The sequence below is a fragment of the Aspergillus steynii genome, assembly GCF_002849105.1.
Source record: "Aspergillus steynii IBT 23096 chromosome Unknown P170scaffold_3, whole genome shotgun sequence".
In the NCBI taxonomy this organism is placed as follows: Eukaryota; Fungi; Ascomycota; class Eurotiomycetes; order Eurotiales; family Aspergillaceae; genus Aspergillus; species Aspergillus steynii.
In genome coordinates, this window is record NW_020194400.1 from 3,521,511 (window position 1) to 3,537,599 (window position 16,089).

Sequence of the window (16,089 nt, forward strand, 5' to 3'; positions counted from 1 at the left end):
ACTCCGTAGCTAAATACAAGATACTACCGAGTAGATTCTCCCTTTTAATTGACTCCATTCATTGAAGTGAGGACTACGTAACCCCCATAAGGCAAGCGGTGAGCCCGATAGCCAGATTTTGCCCCCCGCTTATCAAACGTTCTCCGCCGGTTTCGCGGATTAAAAAAAAAAAAAAAAGAAGAAAAGATCCCAACTTACTTGAATTGTGTTCACCTCGTCGGTCTAAACCGACAATTTGCTTGAATCGGAAAAACACTCTGGATGGCATCCTTCTTATAGCCACACACTTCTAACTCCCCCAACCGCAGCCATGGAATCCCCCGAGTCCGACGACCCCGTCATCGCATCCTACGATGTGTTCCTTACCGACTCCGAAATCTCTCGATACGTCTTGCAGTACCTCGACCGACCGACCGACGATGCCTACGATGATCGCCATGGCCAGAAACCCGCCGCGTTCCGCATGAAGCAGAAGACCGGCCTCGTGGAGGTGGACGTCCCGATCAACACGCGCGTTAACTATGATGTCAGCAAGGGCCTGCGGTACGGCGATGCACTGAAGAAAAGCCGCAGCGCCCGCGAGGGAGGCGCATTTGGTATGGCGGGGGGCTTTAGCAGCGGCGGCACCGGAGGGAAGGTGAAGGTGGAGGGAAACGGGGACGTGGACATGGGCGGGATGGGAGGCGGCGAGGGGGCGTCTTTATTGCGCATGCAGACCCTGGGAGGTCGTGTTAAGCCTCCTGAGAATGGGGATCCGGTCTACATGCTGGCTGCGTTCCGTGGGAGTGAGTACTCTCCTTTTTGATGTGTCTTTTCCTGCGGTGTGAAGCCTACGGGGTTTACCTGGTCATCTGGAGCGCTAACGATCGTGGCAGAGAATCTACACCTCTCTCCTGTCTCTGCTGTTGTTCAATTACACCCTCAGTTGCACCACCTTGATGCGCTGGATGATATTCCCACGAAGGGTCGGGGTGGAAAGGGTCGAAAGGACGGCGACGAGGAGCGCCCGGCTGAAAGTGAAGCCCGCGCCATCGATGTGAAAATCAAGGCGGCCGAGGATAGCGAGGGAGCCATGGTTGCTGGCAATCTAAACCTTCTGAAGAAGATGCAGGATGAGAAATGGAATTCCTACGACTGGGTTGATGCCGAGGTGAGATTGCTCCGTGGACACTGATTTTTCCATTTGCATTGTTTCGGGGATTTGCTGACCCATGTTCATTCCGTACAGACCGAGGAGTCGTGGCACGTCTACGAGAGTTTCATGATGCATCAAGACCCAGAGAACCTGCCGCAGCTCGACTCGGCGATTAACAGCGACGATTATTTGGATACGATGAGTGCGCCGCGAATCGACCCAGCACGGCCGGAGATGACTGGATGGGCGATGAAGCAGAATCGAAGGAAACACGGGGAACAAACGCAGCCCACCGAGGGTAATCCGGAGGAGGGATAGATACTCGAGTCTACCGAATGAAAGTCCAACATGAGTTTACGCATGAAACCATGAAACGGCATGGCTTGCAGATGAGCCGGAAGTAGAAGGAACTTTTGTGTAGCGATCGTGTGTGAGGTCGTGCACCATCGGGGGTACCGTAAGACTGTTTCGACGTTAGAGGAGCTTTGTAGACCGGAGAATTGGCCTGAGATTACCGATCGAGAGACAGAAGCACTCCTAGGGAGTACTATAACCCAGTGTATGGAACCTGGAGGAGAGTCCATCGAAGAAAGACGACCGTTCGAGAAGACCCGCCGGCCAATCAGCGCCCGCAGACCCGCCGACCGCCTAAGATCACGTGCCCGGTGCCTTATCGCCTGGTCTCGCCGTCGTTATTTTTCTCTTCTCCCCGATTTCTCCGTCCTCGACGATTTTTCGATCGCGTTCTCCTCCACGCTATCTTCGACTTCTTTTCCTTGTCATCCTACAACGGCCAGAGGAGGGCTGCCGGCCGGCTCGTCAGCGTGGACGACCTTTCTTTTTCTCGCTGGCAATCTTACTATCTCATTTTTTTCTCCCTTAGAATCTGTCTTAATCCCATTTCGCATATTTTAATGCTCCAGTTATCGTTCTGTCTTTTTTGCTTGCATACTGCGAAAAGTTTTCCATTCTATCTCTTCTCTCTATTCATCCTGTCCTCACGTCTCCCGTTTATTACTTTATAATTTCAATCGCAGTTGCTTCAGCGTTGTTCCTGAATCATGTTGTCCCGAGTCGCTCGTCAAAAAACTGCCTTGCCTCACCCCCGGCTGTTGAATAGCTGCCGGTTGTCGCCAACGAAGGCAACATTGCGGTTTCATTCAAGCCGACCGAATCCCCTAACGAATGCACCAACTACGATATCCCAGGAGCGTTCTCGCCTCTCATCCTTACAGTCGAATCGGAACCTCGCCACTTCTGCAGATCAGTCGGCGCTGGAACAAGGGCTGTACCCCGAGACACAATATGACCGGGTGGCTTCTCTGTTTCCACCCATCACGACAGGGTTTGACCCGTCGTCTCTAATCATTATTAATGACGCCCCGCAGACACAGCCACGATCGCTTAGATTTATCAAAGGCATCGGTGGTGATGAGGAGGAGATGATGGCAAATCTGGACATTTCTTTAAAGGTCTTTCAGTTTGACCGCGCTGCTAGCCTGATCAACCGACTCAGCGAGTTCCATCCCGTCGGGTCGAATGCGCGTCTTGCCTTACACAATCGCTATCTGCAAGCGATGGTGTCGCACATGATCGTGACGCGGCAACACAGCATGATCTTACCTCTGCAGAGATGGTTTGAAGTGGATATGCCTAACGGGGGTTCTCAGCCAAATGCCACCACTTACGCGGTGATGTTGCGCATGGCTTTGCGTATGTTGCACAGCGGGAAACGTGACAGAACAGTGCGAAGATACTGGGAATTTGCGAAGACGGCAGGTGTTGAGGAGGAAGTTCTTGCCGTTCCCGTCCTCTCGGAATTGGATCTGGGTGAACTGTCGGAGGTTGGTGCCCGCTGCCTTCAGTCCTTGATATCTTGGAACGCTAATTGACCCCTCTTTTTCATAGATATGCTCTTCGGATCTTCAACGAGTTGCAATCGGTAGTATGGATGTTGAGCAGGATGATTTAATACCTTTGGCACCGGATGCGCCAGCCGAAGTCAGACCCGTCGATCAGAAAGGTCTAGGTCTCTCTACTCTGAAGGATTCGCTCTCTACGCTCTCAGGTTCTTCCGGAATCACTATGCCGGAGAACACCACATACACACCGGAACAGAACCAGGAACTGCATACCCAACTTCGACAGCGACAACTTGAGACTGATTCCATCAGAGTGTCCCTAGAACGCTGGCGCCACGAGTTCGATCAAATGCAAAAGTCAGGCATCGACACCACAACTGGAAATAAACGATTCGGTCCCATCATGAGCCAGTGGCACTCGGGGCTTGTCTCCAAAATCAAAGAGGAGCTCGAGCTGGTAGACGAATTGCAAAAAAAGCCTTCACGGACGTTTGATGACAAGCAACGCCAAGATTATGGGGTCTATCTCCGGAGCCTTGAACCGGAGAAACTCGCAGCGATTACTCTTCTTTCTGTGATATCCACTTTCACTCGCGGAGGCATGGAAAAGGGCATGAAGGTGGCCGCAGTGGTTACGACGATCGGAAAAGAATTGCAGGACGAATTGATGGCCCAGGAAGCACTTCGCAAGGTACCTGACGCAGAGACTCGGCGGATTAAGACCATGAAGGATATCTTATCGAACCGGAAAACGAAGGATGGCCGGTCACGGTGGCACGGTCTCGTCAAAAGCCTGCATAAAGATGATTCAATGAGTTTCTGGTCGTCGAGAGTGAGGGCTAGAGTTGGCGCGCTTCTGATGAGTCTACTCTTTGATGCTGCTAAAGTTCCCGCGTCGATGGAAGACCCAGATACGAAGCAGAAGGAGACTATTATGCAGCCCGCATTCCAGCACTCCTACGAGATCAGTTGGGGACGGCGTCAGGGCTACATTCATCTCAACCCAGAGGTCGTGAAACTTATTGCCAAAGAACCCCCTGCCGATGTTTTGGGTCGCCACCTTCCTATGCTTTGCAAACCAAAGCCCTGGAAGGAATATAAAGACGGCGGTTATTTCATGTACAAGAACTCCATTGTGCGCACGACGCCTGGTGAATCACTGCAGCCATCTTATATAGTCGCCGCGCTGCAAAACAACGGGCTTGAACAGGTGCGTTCGAGCCTGGATATCCTTGGAAACACAGGGTGGACGATCAACGGCGATGTGTTCAATGTCATGCTTGAGGCTTGGAACTCGGGCGAAGCAATCGCCAACCTTGCTCCCCTGCATCCTGATCTGCCTCACCCTCCCAGACCTCATCCCGACGAAGGACACGAGGCCGTCAGGAAATGGCAGACTGTCATGCGCGATATCGAGAACCGCCGATCTGGAATGCATTCGAACCGTTGCTTCCAAAATTTCCAACTGGAAGTTGCCCGAGCTTACCTAAACGAGACCTTTTATCTTCCCCACAACATGGATTTCCGAGGCCGTGCTTACCCACTGCCGGTGTATCTGAACCAGATGGGTGCAGATAATGCGAGAGGTCTACTTCTATTCAGTGAGGCCAAGCCCCTTGGTGCCGGTGGGATGAGGTGGTTGAAAATCCAAATCGCAAATCTGGCCGGGTTTGATAAAGCCAGTCTTTCGGAAAGGGAGCAATTTGCCACGGATCATCTGGACGACATTTTGGATTCCGCTAACCAGGGCTTGCATGGCAAGCGCTGGTGGCTTCAAGCGGAGGACCCCTGGCAATGTTTGGCGGCGTGCTGTGAACTGAGAAACGCTCTCCAGCTTTCGGATCCCACCGAGTATTTGTCGCGCCTGCCGATTCACCAGGATGGTTCCTGCAACGGGTTACAACACTACGCAGCGCTGGGTGGCGACAAGGTCGGTGCCCAGCAGGTGAATCTGGAACCCTCCGACCGTCCGTCCGACGTGTATACTGGCGTCGCTGAATTCGTCAAGGAAGCCGTTGCGGCCGAAGCCGCACAGGGGGAGCCATCGGCCAAGCTTCTGCATGGACGCGTCACCAGAAAGATTGTCAAGCAGACTGTCATGACGAACGTTTACGGCGTGACATTTATAGGGGCTATGAAGCAAGTGCGCAGGCAACTTGTCGACCACTATCCCGATCTTTCCATCGAGCAAGCGAAAGACGGAGCTTTGTACATCGCTCGCAAGATCTTTGAGGCCCTGGGAACCATGTTCAACGGAGCGCACGAGATCCAGTATTGGCTGGGCGATTGTGCCAGCCGTATCACCCAGTCCATCAGTCCCGAACAAGTCGACGAAATTGCGATGGAGGCGTTGACGCCCCAATCCGAGTCCGATTCCAAGAAACCGAAAAAGAAGGGGTCTGACCCCGCCGAACAGTTCCGGACCACCGTTATTTGGACGACTCCCTTGGGGTTGCCTGTCGTTCAGCCGTATCGTACCCGCAAAGCCCGACGTATTCCTACCAGTCTGCAGGACCTGAGCATCGTCGACGCGACTTCGGCGGCGACAGTTTCGAAGCGCAAGCAGCTTCAAGCGTTTCCCCCTAATTTCATTCACTCCCTTGACGCCACTCATATGATGATGTCTGCTACCGCATGCTACCGAGCCGGTCTTACCTTCTCGGCAGTCCACGATTCCTTCTGGACCCATGCCTCGGACGTTGACAAGATGAACGAGATTCTCCGTGAGGCTTTTGTTCGCATGCATTCCGACGACGTGGTGAAGAGACTCGCCGCGGAGTTTGAAGTCCGATACGGGCAGAACCTGTTCCTTGCCAAGGTCAAATCGAACACCACCCTCGGGAAAGCTATCCGGACCTATCGACGGCACAAAAGAACCTCTAAGACCCAGGAACTGTTGGCCGAGAGCAAGAGACAGAAGCTCCTCAAATCCGACGACCCGGACCTCCAGGCCCAGGGTCGCCAGATGATCACGCCGGCCAGCATTTTCGAGCAATTAGGGGCCACCGACAAGGATTTGAACATCGCCAGCTCGCTTGGCGAAGCCGTCGTCGGACACGTGCCGGAAGACTTGGAGGCGGCCGAGCGGAGAACTTGGGGAATGGATGCAGACGTCTCTGATCCAGCGATCGCGAGTCTGACGGGTGGCCTCGATAGCTTCGTTGACCTTCAGAAGGACACCGCTGGCGAAGACGAGACAGACGGCGCAGGGGAAGAGGAGCCGAAGAGGAGGGGGACGTACCACGGCATCTGGTTCTGGCTTCCTCTGCGGTTCCGCGAGGTCCCCGAGCGAGGAACCTGGGATCTGACGCGGATCCGCAACAGCAAGTACTTCTTTTCTTAACGGGTGATTCATCCGACCGGGTTTACGAACGCATTGGGTTGGCGTTGGCTGGATTTGATGCACCGGTTTCCCTCAGAATCAAAATGACCAGGGGGGAAGATCTTCCCTGGCACTTTATCCGAGCTGGACCGTGCTTGTTGTGATATTTCCCTTGTATACTGGACACTTGTACATTACGTTGTTTGTTGGGATGGATTTTATGGAAAAGCGAAACGAGGCCAAAGAAAGGCTCTCATCGAAGCCAAGAGGGGTGTATATATTGACAGCAAGTATATAGCGATGGGAGCTTGTAAATAATAATGTGACCACTACTTCTACTCGGACATCACCACCTTCAGGTACGACTCGGCTAGTGATTGGAGGCGGGAGTCCGGGGTAATTTAGGCAAAAACGGGCTGAACAGCAGCCAGCGATCTGCAGGAGACGAGGAGGTCAAAGACGAGCTGGCATCCAGCCCTTCCATCCATCCGACTCCTGGCCCGATGCTAAAGTAGGAACGGGCATGAGGCTGGGGTCGAGGGGGCCAGAGTGCATATGCCATATCATATCCCGGGTTCTGGGGTATGTTGCTGCCGGTAGTCCTTGGACAATGGATATTACCCGACCGAGAGGCCCTGGGATCCTCTCTTGTCTCCCCGCGACTCCAGCTCTGCTTTCACCGTCGGATGAAGCCCCGAATGACTGTTCCCGAACCGGCAGGTCACTGACTTTCCCCGCCTTTTTTCTTTTCTTTTCTTTTTCTTTTGGGTTTTTGTCGGGTTTTCGATCTTTCTCTCCTTTTGTATCTCCACCGTCATCGTCATCTCCACCGTCATCGTCATCTCCACCGTCATCGTCATCTCCATCTCCATCTCCATCTTCATTCATCGGCGTCTATATTTATATCTGCATCTTCAGCTTCAACCGTCGGAGAATTTTCGCTCGGGCTCGAGATGGCCTGATCTCCCTCTTTTTTCTTGATTTCGTGCACCCACTAGACCAGGCTAAAGTCGACTAGCAGACGGCCCTACCAAGTCCCCTTATGCTGCATCGCCTGACTAGTCTAGTGTTTTAGTCTCCTTTCCCCGGCTTGCCAGGATCTGGGGGCCTCGTGTCGTTTCCCCAACGGTGCCATTGCTGCGATTCGCCTAATTGTCCTCCACATCTCCATTTGTTTCCCGAACCCGACGCTGTTGCTCGGCTATGGTTCACTTCTGACTGTCCGATCCCTCTTCCTCTTCCTCTCTCTCCTCTGGTCCTGTCCGCCGTTCTCGTGATTTTCCCTTCTCTAATCCCGCCCTCTCGGTCTCTCTATCTCTCTTTTAGTCGATCTCGTTCGTCTTCTCTACCCCGGACGACTTCCTCCTACTTCCTTTGGAAGCTGGGGCCTTACGGCCCTTCCATCATTCCCCGTATTTTGTTTTTCCCTTCCCACCCCCCACATCGCCCATGGTCATATCCCGCATCCTCTATGCCTGGGTGAATCGATCATTCCGCTTCCCTCTGTGAGGATGTCGACGACTTCTCTTCACCAGTTCGCTAGTTCCTTCTCTCATTTTCCTTCAGGTGCTCCGTCGGCTGGCATGACACAATCCCAGACGGTCGGGCTGGACACGCTCGCCGAAGGTTCCCAGTACGCGCTGGAGCAGCTGCAGCTGTCGCGAGAGTCAGGTGGCGCCAGCGCTGGGAATGGTGCTGCCCCCTTGAGGGGCTCGATTTCCAAATCCAATGACCAGCCATTCTATGGAGACGGGGACAACAACAAGTCTAATAATAATACTAATCTAAACCACAGCAATCCCGCCGACAATACCATCTCGGGATTTAGGAGTCTGTCACACCGGGATCCGCTTGCAGATGCGCGCTCTGCAATCCGGAAGAACTCGGCCTCGGCTCCCGTTCGAAGGAGGATCAGTCGCGCGTGTGACCAATGTAACCAGCTGCGAACCAAATGCGACGGGCAGAACCCGTGCGCGCATTGCATTGGTAGTGTTTTCTGAACCCCTTTTTTCTCCCATTCGGTCTCGTGTCGCACCGTCCCTCGTTTTAGCGCTGACAGTGGTTGCATAGAATTTGGGTTGACTTGTGAATATGCTCGCGAACGGAAGAAACGTGGGAAGGCTTCTAAAAAGGACCTTGCTGCCGCTGCCGCCACCATCGGTGGTGGTACAACATCTCTGTCAAGCCACCATGCCGGTCACGATGGTGCTTCTTTGACCAAAGGCCACTCTCCTCCCGATGGCCGATCAACGCAAGAAGTCAACGGAAGATATGACCCGACTTTCGATGCCGCCCGCAATCTCGCAACTCCCACGCAGACACAGCTGCAGCATGCCCCGGATGTCCCAGCTATGGTGGGGATGCAAAATCCCTCGCAAGCATCGTCGCACTCCCAAGCACCCCTGGGTGCCTCCATCGATGCGCTGCAGCTGAACCACTTCAATGCCTTGAATGAGTCGAATCGACCGCCGTTGTCCGTTCCTGATCTACGCTCGCTGCAGATACTGCACCATTCTGGCGCCAACCCTCGCTCGCCATCGTCTGTCATGCCCTCACAAGGGTTGAATTCTGGCTTCAACGACGGCGCTTACCCTCTAGTGAACCCTCAAGATTCGAATACCGCCTCGATCAATCATTTCCGACTGGGTAGTTCTGCAGAGCACCCGTCGGCGCCATTTCTAGGCCTGTCGCCTCCTGCGCAGTCACCGGGCTGGCTACCGCTTCCCTCACCATCTCCCGCGAACTTCCATTCCTTTAGTATGCCGCCATTTGGCAGCACTTTGCGATATCCAGTTTTGCAGCCGGTCTTGCCTCATATCGCGTCCATCATTCCTCAGTCTTTGGCCTGCGACCTCCTCGACGTCTACTTTACCAGCTTTTCACCCTCTCATCTGTCCCCGCAATCTCCGTATGTGGTAGCATATATATTCCGAAAGCAATCCTTCCTCCATCCGACGAAACCAAGGGCTTGCAGCCCGGGTCTTTTGGCAAGCATGCTCTGGGTTGCGGCCCAGACGAGCGACGCGGCTTTCTTAACCTCCCCACCGTCCGCTCGAGGAAGAGTGTGCCAAAAGCTCCTCGAACTTACCATTGGGCTGCTTCGTCCCTTGATCCATGGCCCTGCTCCAGGGGAGACCTCGCCCAACTACGCTGCTAATATGGTAATCAACGGCGTGGCTCTGGGAGGATTCGGTGTCTCCATGGACCAATTGGGTGCGCAAAGCAGTGCAACGGGTGCTGTGGACGACGTTGCGACATATGTCCACCTGGCGACCGTGGTTTCTGCCAGTGAGTACAAGGCAGCTAGCATGCGTTGGTGGACGGCAGCATGGTCTCTCGCCCGGGAATTGAAGTTGGGCCGTGAGCTGCCGCCAAACGCCGCTCAAACGCGACCGGATGGGGAGCGCGAGGGCGAAACAGAGGGCGATCCGTCGAAACGTAACAACCTCCCTCCTCTCATCACTTCCGTCGGAAATGGATCAGGGAGCGCGGCTTTGAATGTAACCGAGGAGGAACGGGAGGAACGCCGGCGGCTCTGGTGGCTGCTTTATGCGACGGATCGCCATCTGGCGCTTTGCTATAACCGCCCACTGACATTGCTGGACAAAGAGTGCGAGGGACTTTTGCAGCCGATGAACGATGACCTATGGCAGGCCAGCGACTTTGCTGCAGCTGCCTATCGCCAGGTCGGCCCACCCATAGAATGCACCGGCCACAGCGTGTTCGGGTACTTCTTACCCTTGATGACCATCCTCGGGGAAATCGTCGACTTGAAGCAAGCGAGAGATCATCCCCGCTTTGGCCTTGCATTTCGAACGAGCCCCGAGTGGGACCACCAAGTGTTGGAGATTACCCGCCAGCTGGATACATACGGACAAAGCCTGAAAGAGTTCGAGGCCCGCTACACCAGTAGCTTGACCCTTGGCGCCGGGGAAAACGAAACCGCCGTGGAAGGGTCCCATCTGGACCATGTGAGTCCCTCGGGCCGGTCGAGTAGCACGGTCGGATCGCGCGTAAACGAATCCATCGTGCACACGAAGATGGTGGTGGCATACGGGACCCATATCATGCATGTCCTTCATATTCTTCTAGCTGGCAAGTGGGACCCTATCAATCTGCTGGAGGACCATGATCTCTGGATCTCATCCGAGTCGTTCATCTCGGCGATGAGCCACGCGGTTGGAGCTGCCGAGGCAGCGGCCGACATTCTCGAGTACGACCCGGATCTAAGTTTCATGCCATTCTTCTTTGGCATCTACCTCCTACAAGGCAGCTTCTTACTGCTCCTCGCTGCGGACAAGCTGCAAGGGGATGCGAGTCCCAGCGTTGTCCGCGCCTGTGAGACGATTGTCCGCGCCCACGAGGCTTGCGTTGTGACATTAAACACTGAATATCAGGTAAGATTGTGGTCTCCCGGAATTACTCGCCCCGGTGGACATGCTCCGTACTAACAGACCATTTTTCGCTCAGAGAACATTCCGAAAAGTGATGCGGTCAGCTCTCGCGCAGGTTCGCGGACGCATGCCCGAGGACTTTGGCGAACAGCAACAGCGCAGGCGGGAGGTTTTGGCGCTCTACCGCTGGACCGGGGATGGCAGCGGTCTCGCCTTGTGAAGGACGTTGTGTACAAATATCCCTATCTGCCACCCCGCAATGTATATATGGTAGCTCTGACGACGTGACGCAAACTCATGACGAATATTAATTTGAATTGGGGTAGTCATCCCTTGACGCAAGCAAGCGGACATCACATCACATCACATCTTCTCATCTAGCGCCAGAAATCCTCACTCCGCAACCTCAACCACCAACTTCGTACAGCTCACCCCTCGGAGTAGCACATCCAACCCGGCATTGATCGCCTCCAAACCCTTCCCCACGACCCTCGGCTCCGGACTGGGTCTGATAGACCCGTTGGCCAGATTCTCCCTCGCCGTCCCCATCCAATACCGGAACCGAGCCAACCTCTCCCCTTCGTCCGTCGACGGCATCACAAAGATAGTTTCCACGCCATCCGCCTCCTCTGCATCCGGAGGAACGATCGGCGCCGACCCGATCCTCGCTTTCTGGCTTTCTCCCTCTTGATCATGATAATCGTCACAGAAAGCCTTCAGCACAGCCTGACACGGCGCCAGCTGCCCCGTGGCAAGAAAGCAGTGTCGAATCACTAGACCGTCTTCTCTGGCCGCCGACACAATTGCCTCCACTACCCGCGGCTCGTTGTAATCGAAGACGCGATCCGCGCCTAAAGAGCCCACGTACTCGTGGTTCGCCGTACCGGCCGTAGCATACACAGCGGCGAAAGAAGAGTCGCGATCGTCCCGCAGCAACCGAGCGGTTTGCACGCCCATCGTGCCCACGCTGGAGGACGCACCCCAAATCAAGAGGACGTCTCTCTTTTGTTGCTTAGAAGGAGAGGAAGAGGAAGAGGGGGCAGTGGCTTCCCCCACGTGCGGAATGCCCATCGCATCCCACGCGCTCAGAGGGACCTGCACGGCAACGGGCAAGGTCGCCGCTTGGTTCCACGAGAGACCATCGTCCGGCAAAAGCAGAGCATGCTGCCAGGGGACGAGACACCGCTCCTGAAAGGCGCCGTAGTCCGGATCGCAGGACTTCCAGACGTGGGTGGCGTAGGCAGCGACGCGGGTGATGCCCGGTCGGAAATCGACGGGGACGTTGTCGCCGACCTCGAGCACTAGGCCGGCGAAGTCGAAACCGATGACCGTGGGGTAGGAGGATATGAAGAGGCCTTGACTGCGCATGATGCCGTCGGCTGGGTTGAGGGCGACGGATTTGACGGCGACGAGGAGCTCACCAGGCCCTGGTTTGGGGGTCGGGCGGGTTTGGAGCTGGAAGGGTTCTCCTTTGGCGAGGGAGACGGCGGCGAGGTGGGTGGTCATTTTGAATTGTTTGTGAAATGTAGAATCTTATGAGGATGGAATCTGGTGTCGTAGGATATCGAGGAACCCCCTTCTATTTATACACGACTTCGTAGGCCATCCGACCAAATCTATGACTCTCAGTCTTATACAAGGCAGACTCTCGGCCAATCAGAGCCCGCTGCATCCGAGGAAGAGTTAGCGTGTGCTGATCCATTGGGGGCGATTCTAGTGTCTCCTTCGACTCGGGAAATCCCTCACTGCTACAGCCATGGCTTCAACAGCCCCAAGAGACGGTAGGACTCGGCGCAGATCCAGATTTGGCTGCCGAAATTGCAAGCTTCGAAAGCTCAAGGTGCGTGGCGGTCAACAATTAATAACCTGACGCTGGGCTGACCGACGCGGTAGTGCGATGAAGGCAAACCCCAATGCCAGCGATGTACTTCGTTTGGGCTCTTATGCAACTTTATGTCGAATACTCCTGACCTCCAGCTCGTCGCCGCCGATCAAGGACGGCTGTTGATGGCGCGAGGAAAAGCAGAGCTGCAGCGCCCTCTCACAAATGCGGTCTGGACATCGGACGCATCGACATCCTATCAATTGACCACAAGATGCCAGGACTTCATAACCCGGTATCTGGGACGAAGCCTCACTACCCCGGATGATCCGAATATGAGGAAAGTTAATCGCCAGCTCCTGGAATTAGCCTTTGCTGTGAGTTCTACTACTAGTGATTCTCCATCGTAGCCCGCTAACAGATGGTTTGTAGTACCCTGTCTTAATGCACGCCTCTCTAGCCGTGGCGCATACTTACGACCGTCACCTGAACGGCTCCTTAGGCGGTCGTCGCACTCTAGAAGAGTGTTACCACTGGTCCCGAAGCACAGTTCTCTTCAACAAGCGGCTGCGGGAACCAATTGAAACGAACGATAAGGATCCAATCTGGGGCACTGCAGCTGCCCTGGTTATCCTGACCTTCTCGTCCTCGGATGCACACACAGCAGAACAAGCGTGGCCTCTCAAGTCCTCCGACTCCGACTTGAACTGGGTGCGCATGAGCCAAGGTAAAATGTCCTTGTGGCCCATGGTCAACCCGCTGCGACCGGACAGTCTTTTCTGCGTCATGGCGGCAACCTTTGCGCAGATGTTTTCGCCCTTGCCAGAGGAAGGCATAGATGGTATCCCACGGGCCCTGGCGGCTGTATGTGGTCTTGAGGACTCATCGACGGCGGAAATAAATCCGTATTTTGATGCCGCTCACGCGGTAGCTCAGATCCTGGACCTCCCGGAGAGTGAGGTCACCACGGGTCCGACTCAATTTTTCATGTGGAGCATCCGTGGTCCTTTCGAAGTTCTGCTGCGGAAGAAGGATCCTACAGCACTCTTGTTGCTCTATCTATGGTACCGGAAAGCAGGTCGCAGTATATGGTGGATTGAACTTCGGGCCAGAGTGGAATGTCCTTCGATCTGCTTGTATCTGCGACGCTATCATGCAGAGAATGAGGCTGTACGGGCATTTCTTCCGGGGGGAGCTCTCGCTGACCGGTGGAAGTAGTCCATGTATACTCGTAACTATCGTACTGTGAGAGTAAATGCATTACTCAGCCCATTTACCCCGGATTCCGAAGCGATGACGCACTGCTGAGATAAGCATCCTTATCGCCGAGTTGACTGACTTGCCTCGCTCTTTTCCTGTTTTTTGCCTTCTTCATTCGACAGTCTGTTTCGTTTCTGCCTGTTCATCGCAATGGGGTAGCATCACTGCAACTATCCAGCGAACCATGATCGGCATAACCCGCTCCCTCCGTCTTCCATCATCCCAGCGTGCTCGTCTACGCCCCTCGATATCTCCTCTCATCCCTAAACGGTTCCTGGGAATCCCCCCGGCCTTTCTGCTGGACGATTACATTCCACGATACCAACTGCTTTCCTCCGTGGATGCAGCCAAGAAGCGCTCTCATGCCTACGCGCACCTCCGCAACTGCAACCTGTGTCCGCGGCGCTGTGGCGTGAACCGATACGAAGAGACGGGCGTGTGTTTGATCGGCGCCGAAACGGCCAAGGTCAATGTGATCGCACCGCACCGCGGCGAGGAGCCATGCATCCAAGGGTTTCACGGCAGCGGGTCGGTCTTCTTCTCCGGGTGCAATCTGCGCTGCGTATTTTGCCAGAATCACGTATGGAAACCATATCCGGTCTCTGAGAACTTTCTCCCGATTTGCTAACGGCTCTCGCTGCTCCTTCTAGGATATCGCGCACCAGCGGAAAGGTTTCGACTTGACCCCCGAAGAGCTGGCAGATTGGTACATGAAGCTTCAGATGGTGGGGAACGTACATAACATCAACCTCGTCACGCCAGAGCATGTGGTGCCGCAAGTTGTGCTCTCGATCCTGGCGGCTCGCGACATGGGCCTCAAGGTCCCCATCGTTTACAACACGTCCTCGTTTGACTCCCTCGAGTCGCTGGAACTCCTAGATGGCTTGGTCGATATCTACCTGCCGGATTTTAAAGTTTGGAAGAGCACTACATCAAAACGATTGCTGAAAGCGGATGACTATACCGAAACCGCCATGGAGAGCATCCGGGCCATGTACAAGCAAGTCGGCGACCTCTGCTTTACATCCGATGGGATTGCCAAGAAGGGGGTCTTGCTGCGGCATCTGGTCATGCCGGGTAAGGAGGATGAGGGCCGAGAGATCATGCGCTGGTTGGCGGGGAATGTTTCCAAGGATATATATGTGCATATCATGGAGCAATACCACCCCGATGCGCATGTCGGCAAGAAGAAGAGACGGACGAGTGAGAGCTCCGGCGCAGATGAGGTGCGGTATGCGGAGATCAATCGTGCCGTTCGTGATGATGAGCTTGGATCAGTTAGAGATGCGGCCGTGGCATCGGGATTGTGGAGATTCTGCGAGGCGAACGAGGAGCAGAGTATGTTCCATCTGTAAAGGTTCCATGTCATTGCTGTGTTGGATCGAGAGGCTTTGTATGAGAGCCAGGATTACTGTTTTCCGATCCAAGGAGTGTTAATAGAGTATCATTTATATAATAAATAACTAAGAATCAAAGATAAAAAAAATAATTGTATAAGTTTGGCAGGATTAAAAATTCTATACCGACAGCTGCAGGATTCGAACCTGCGCACTCGAAAGTACGCGCTGACATGAATTACTGAAGTTGTAACCAATACTGAATTGTTGTTAGTAGGAGATTCGTGAGAGTAATAGAAAGTAGAACGTACGCAGGCGCGCGCCTTAACCACTCGGCCAAACTGTCTAAGTTCTTGGTAAGAACACCATAAAAGATATACGATTGACCGCCAAAATATTTTCATTTCGAAATACTCCTCCCTCCATAAGAACCCGAAGCTTTTAACAAAGCACAGAGCGTTAGATAATGAATGATGCAATGAGACAACGAGCCGGCGGGGCAGTCAAGTGTCAGAGCCTCGGTAATCCTTCGATTCATACGTGATCGACTAGTGCAGGGATAACCACCAGCTGACTCATTCGCGGGGACTGCATAAGGAGCTGATCATGTGACCAAAAGTTAAAACTACCACAGATTTCACATGACCAGATGGGACCGGTCAGGTCTGAGAATGTGGCAGAAATTCGGGAGGATTTTATTCTGCTGTGGAAAATGACTAATTTGATAAAATGCTTTAATTCAAAACAAACAATTTTATTAACTATAAAAAAGTGATAATTTTGCTTGTTATTCTACTTATATTCTATATCTTAATTAAAGTGATTTTTAGGGCTATTTATATTATTTTCTTAGGGGTTAAATTGATGAAAAAATTGTTAATTTATAACTTTATTTTATAACATGTTAAATTATGTGATTTTAAATAAGGTGATAATTTAGCTAATTCATTACTCTAT

General features: G+C 53.6%; 7 protein-coding genes and 1 non-coding gene across 8 annotated transcripts; 6 read left to right on the plus strand and 2 right to left on the minus strand.

The window, feature by feature from the left end:
• The first annotated feature begins 181 nt into the window (after positions 1–181).
• P170DRAFT_406608 (uncharacterized protein) lies at positions 182–1,498 on the plus strand. The gene is made up of 3 exons (XM_024846639.1): positions 182–785; positions 876–1,150; positions 1,229–1,498. The coding sequence occupies exons 1-3, from the start codon at positions 311–313 to the stop codon at positions 1,451–1,453; spliced, it is 975 nt and encodes a 324-aa protein (XP_024706363.1). The 5' UTR covers positions 182–310; the 3' UTR covers positions 1,454–1,498.
• A 363-nt stretch (positions 1,499–1,861) lies between these two features.
• On the plus strand, positions 1,862–6,658 carry P170DRAFT_406612 (DNA-directed RNA polymerase). The gene is made up of 2 exons (XM_024846640.1): positions 1,862–2,979; positions 3,044–6,658. Exons 1-2 carry the CDS (start codon positions 2,197–2,199, stop codon positions 6,338–6,340), a joined length of 4,080 nt encoding a protein of 1,359 aa, XP_024706364.1. The 5' UTR covers positions 1,862–2,196; the 3' UTR covers positions 6,341–6,658.
• Positions 6,659–6,800: 142 nt separating this feature from the next.
• P170DRAFT_159297 (uncharacterized protein) lies at positions 6,801–7,757 on the plus strand. Its single transcript, XM_024842557.1, has one exon. It carries the CDS (start codon positions 6,843–6,845, stop codon positions 7,335–7,337), a length of 495 nt encoding a protein of 164 aa, XP_024706365.1. The 5' UTR covers positions 6,801–6,842; the 3' UTR covers positions 7,338–7,757.
• Positions 7,758–7,830: 73 nt separating this feature from the next.
• On the plus strand, positions 7,831–10,933 carry xlnR (putative C6 transcription factor; the record flags this gene model as incomplete). Its single annotated transcript, XM_024850775.1, has 4 exons — positions 7,831–8,084; positions 8,115–8,305; positions 8,390–10,716; positions 10,790–10,933. 4 exons carry the CDS (start codon positions 7,831–7,833, stop codon positions 10,931–10,933), a joined length of 2,916 nt encoding a protein of 971 aa, XP_024706366.1.
• Positions 10,630–12,269, minus strand: P170DRAFT_436142 (zinc-binding alcohol dehydrogenase family protein). Its single transcript, XM_024849094.1, has one exon. It carries the CDS (start codon positions 12,217–12,219, stop codon positions 11,107–11,109), a length of 1,113 nt encoding a protein of 370 aa, XP_024706367.1. The 5' UTR covers positions 12,220–12,269; the 3' UTR covers positions 10,630–11,106.
• A 200-nt stretch (positions 12,270–12,469) lies between these two features.
• On the plus strand, positions 12,470–13,753 carry P170DRAFT_355834 (Zn(II)2Cys6 transcription factor domain-containing protein; the record flags this gene model as incomplete). Its single annotated transcript, XM_024844112.1, has 3 exons — positions 12,470–12,553; positions 12,607–12,912; positions 12,968–13,753. 3 exons carry the CDS (start codon positions 12,470–12,472, stop codon positions 13,751–13,753), a joined length of 1,176 nt encoding a protein of 391 aa, XP_024706368.1.
• Positions 13,754–13,979: 226 nt separating this feature from the next.
• P170DRAFT_446219 (putative pyruvate formate lyase activating enzyme) lies at positions 13,980–15,150 on the plus strand (the record flags this gene model as incomplete). The annotated part of the gene is made up of 2 exons (XM_024850776.1): positions 13,980–14,375; positions 14,446–15,150. 2 exons carry the CDS (start codon positions 13,980–13,982, stop codon positions 15,148–15,150), a joined length of 1,101 nt encoding a protein of 366 aa, XP_024706369.1.
• Positions 15,151–15,318: 168 nt separating this feature from the next.
• P170DRAFT_t78 lies at positions 15,319–15,478 on the minus strand. The gene has a single exon. It is a non-coding gene; the product is annotated as a tRNA-Arg (tRNA).
• Between the last annotated feature and the right edge of the window lie 611 nt (positions 15,479–16,089).

Bases quoted from the DNA above. Each gene is read 5' to 3' on its own strand.
- P170DRAFT_406608 (XM_024846639.1), top strand. From the start codon at position 311: ATGGAATCCCCCGAGTCCGACGACCCCGTCATCGCATCCTACGATGTG. The intron at 786-875 runs GTGAGTACTCTC...CGATCGTGGCAG, and splicing joins GCTGGCTGCGTTCCGTGGGA to AGAATCTACACCTCTCTCCT. The intron at 1,151-1,228 runs GTGAGATTGCTC...CATTCCGTACAG, and splicing joins ACGACTGGGTTGATGCCGAG to ACCGAGGAGTCGTGGCACGT.
- P170DRAFT_406612 (XM_024846640.1), top strand. From the start codon at position 2,197: ATGTTGTCCCGAGTCGCTCGTCAAAAAACTGCCTTGCCTCACCCCCGG. The intron at 2,980-3,043 runs GTTGGTGCCCGC...TCTTTTTCATAG, and splicing joins ATCTGGGTGAACTGTCGGAG to ATATGCTCTTCGGATCTTCA.
- P170DRAFT_159297 (XM_024842557.1), top strand. From the start codon at position 6,843: ATGAGGCTGGGGTCGAGGGGGCCAGAGTGCATATGCCATATCATATCC.
- P170DRAFT_436142 (XM_024849094.1), bottom strand. From the start codon at position 12,219: ATGACCACCCACCTCGCCGCCGTCTCCCTCGCCAAAGGAGAACCCTTC.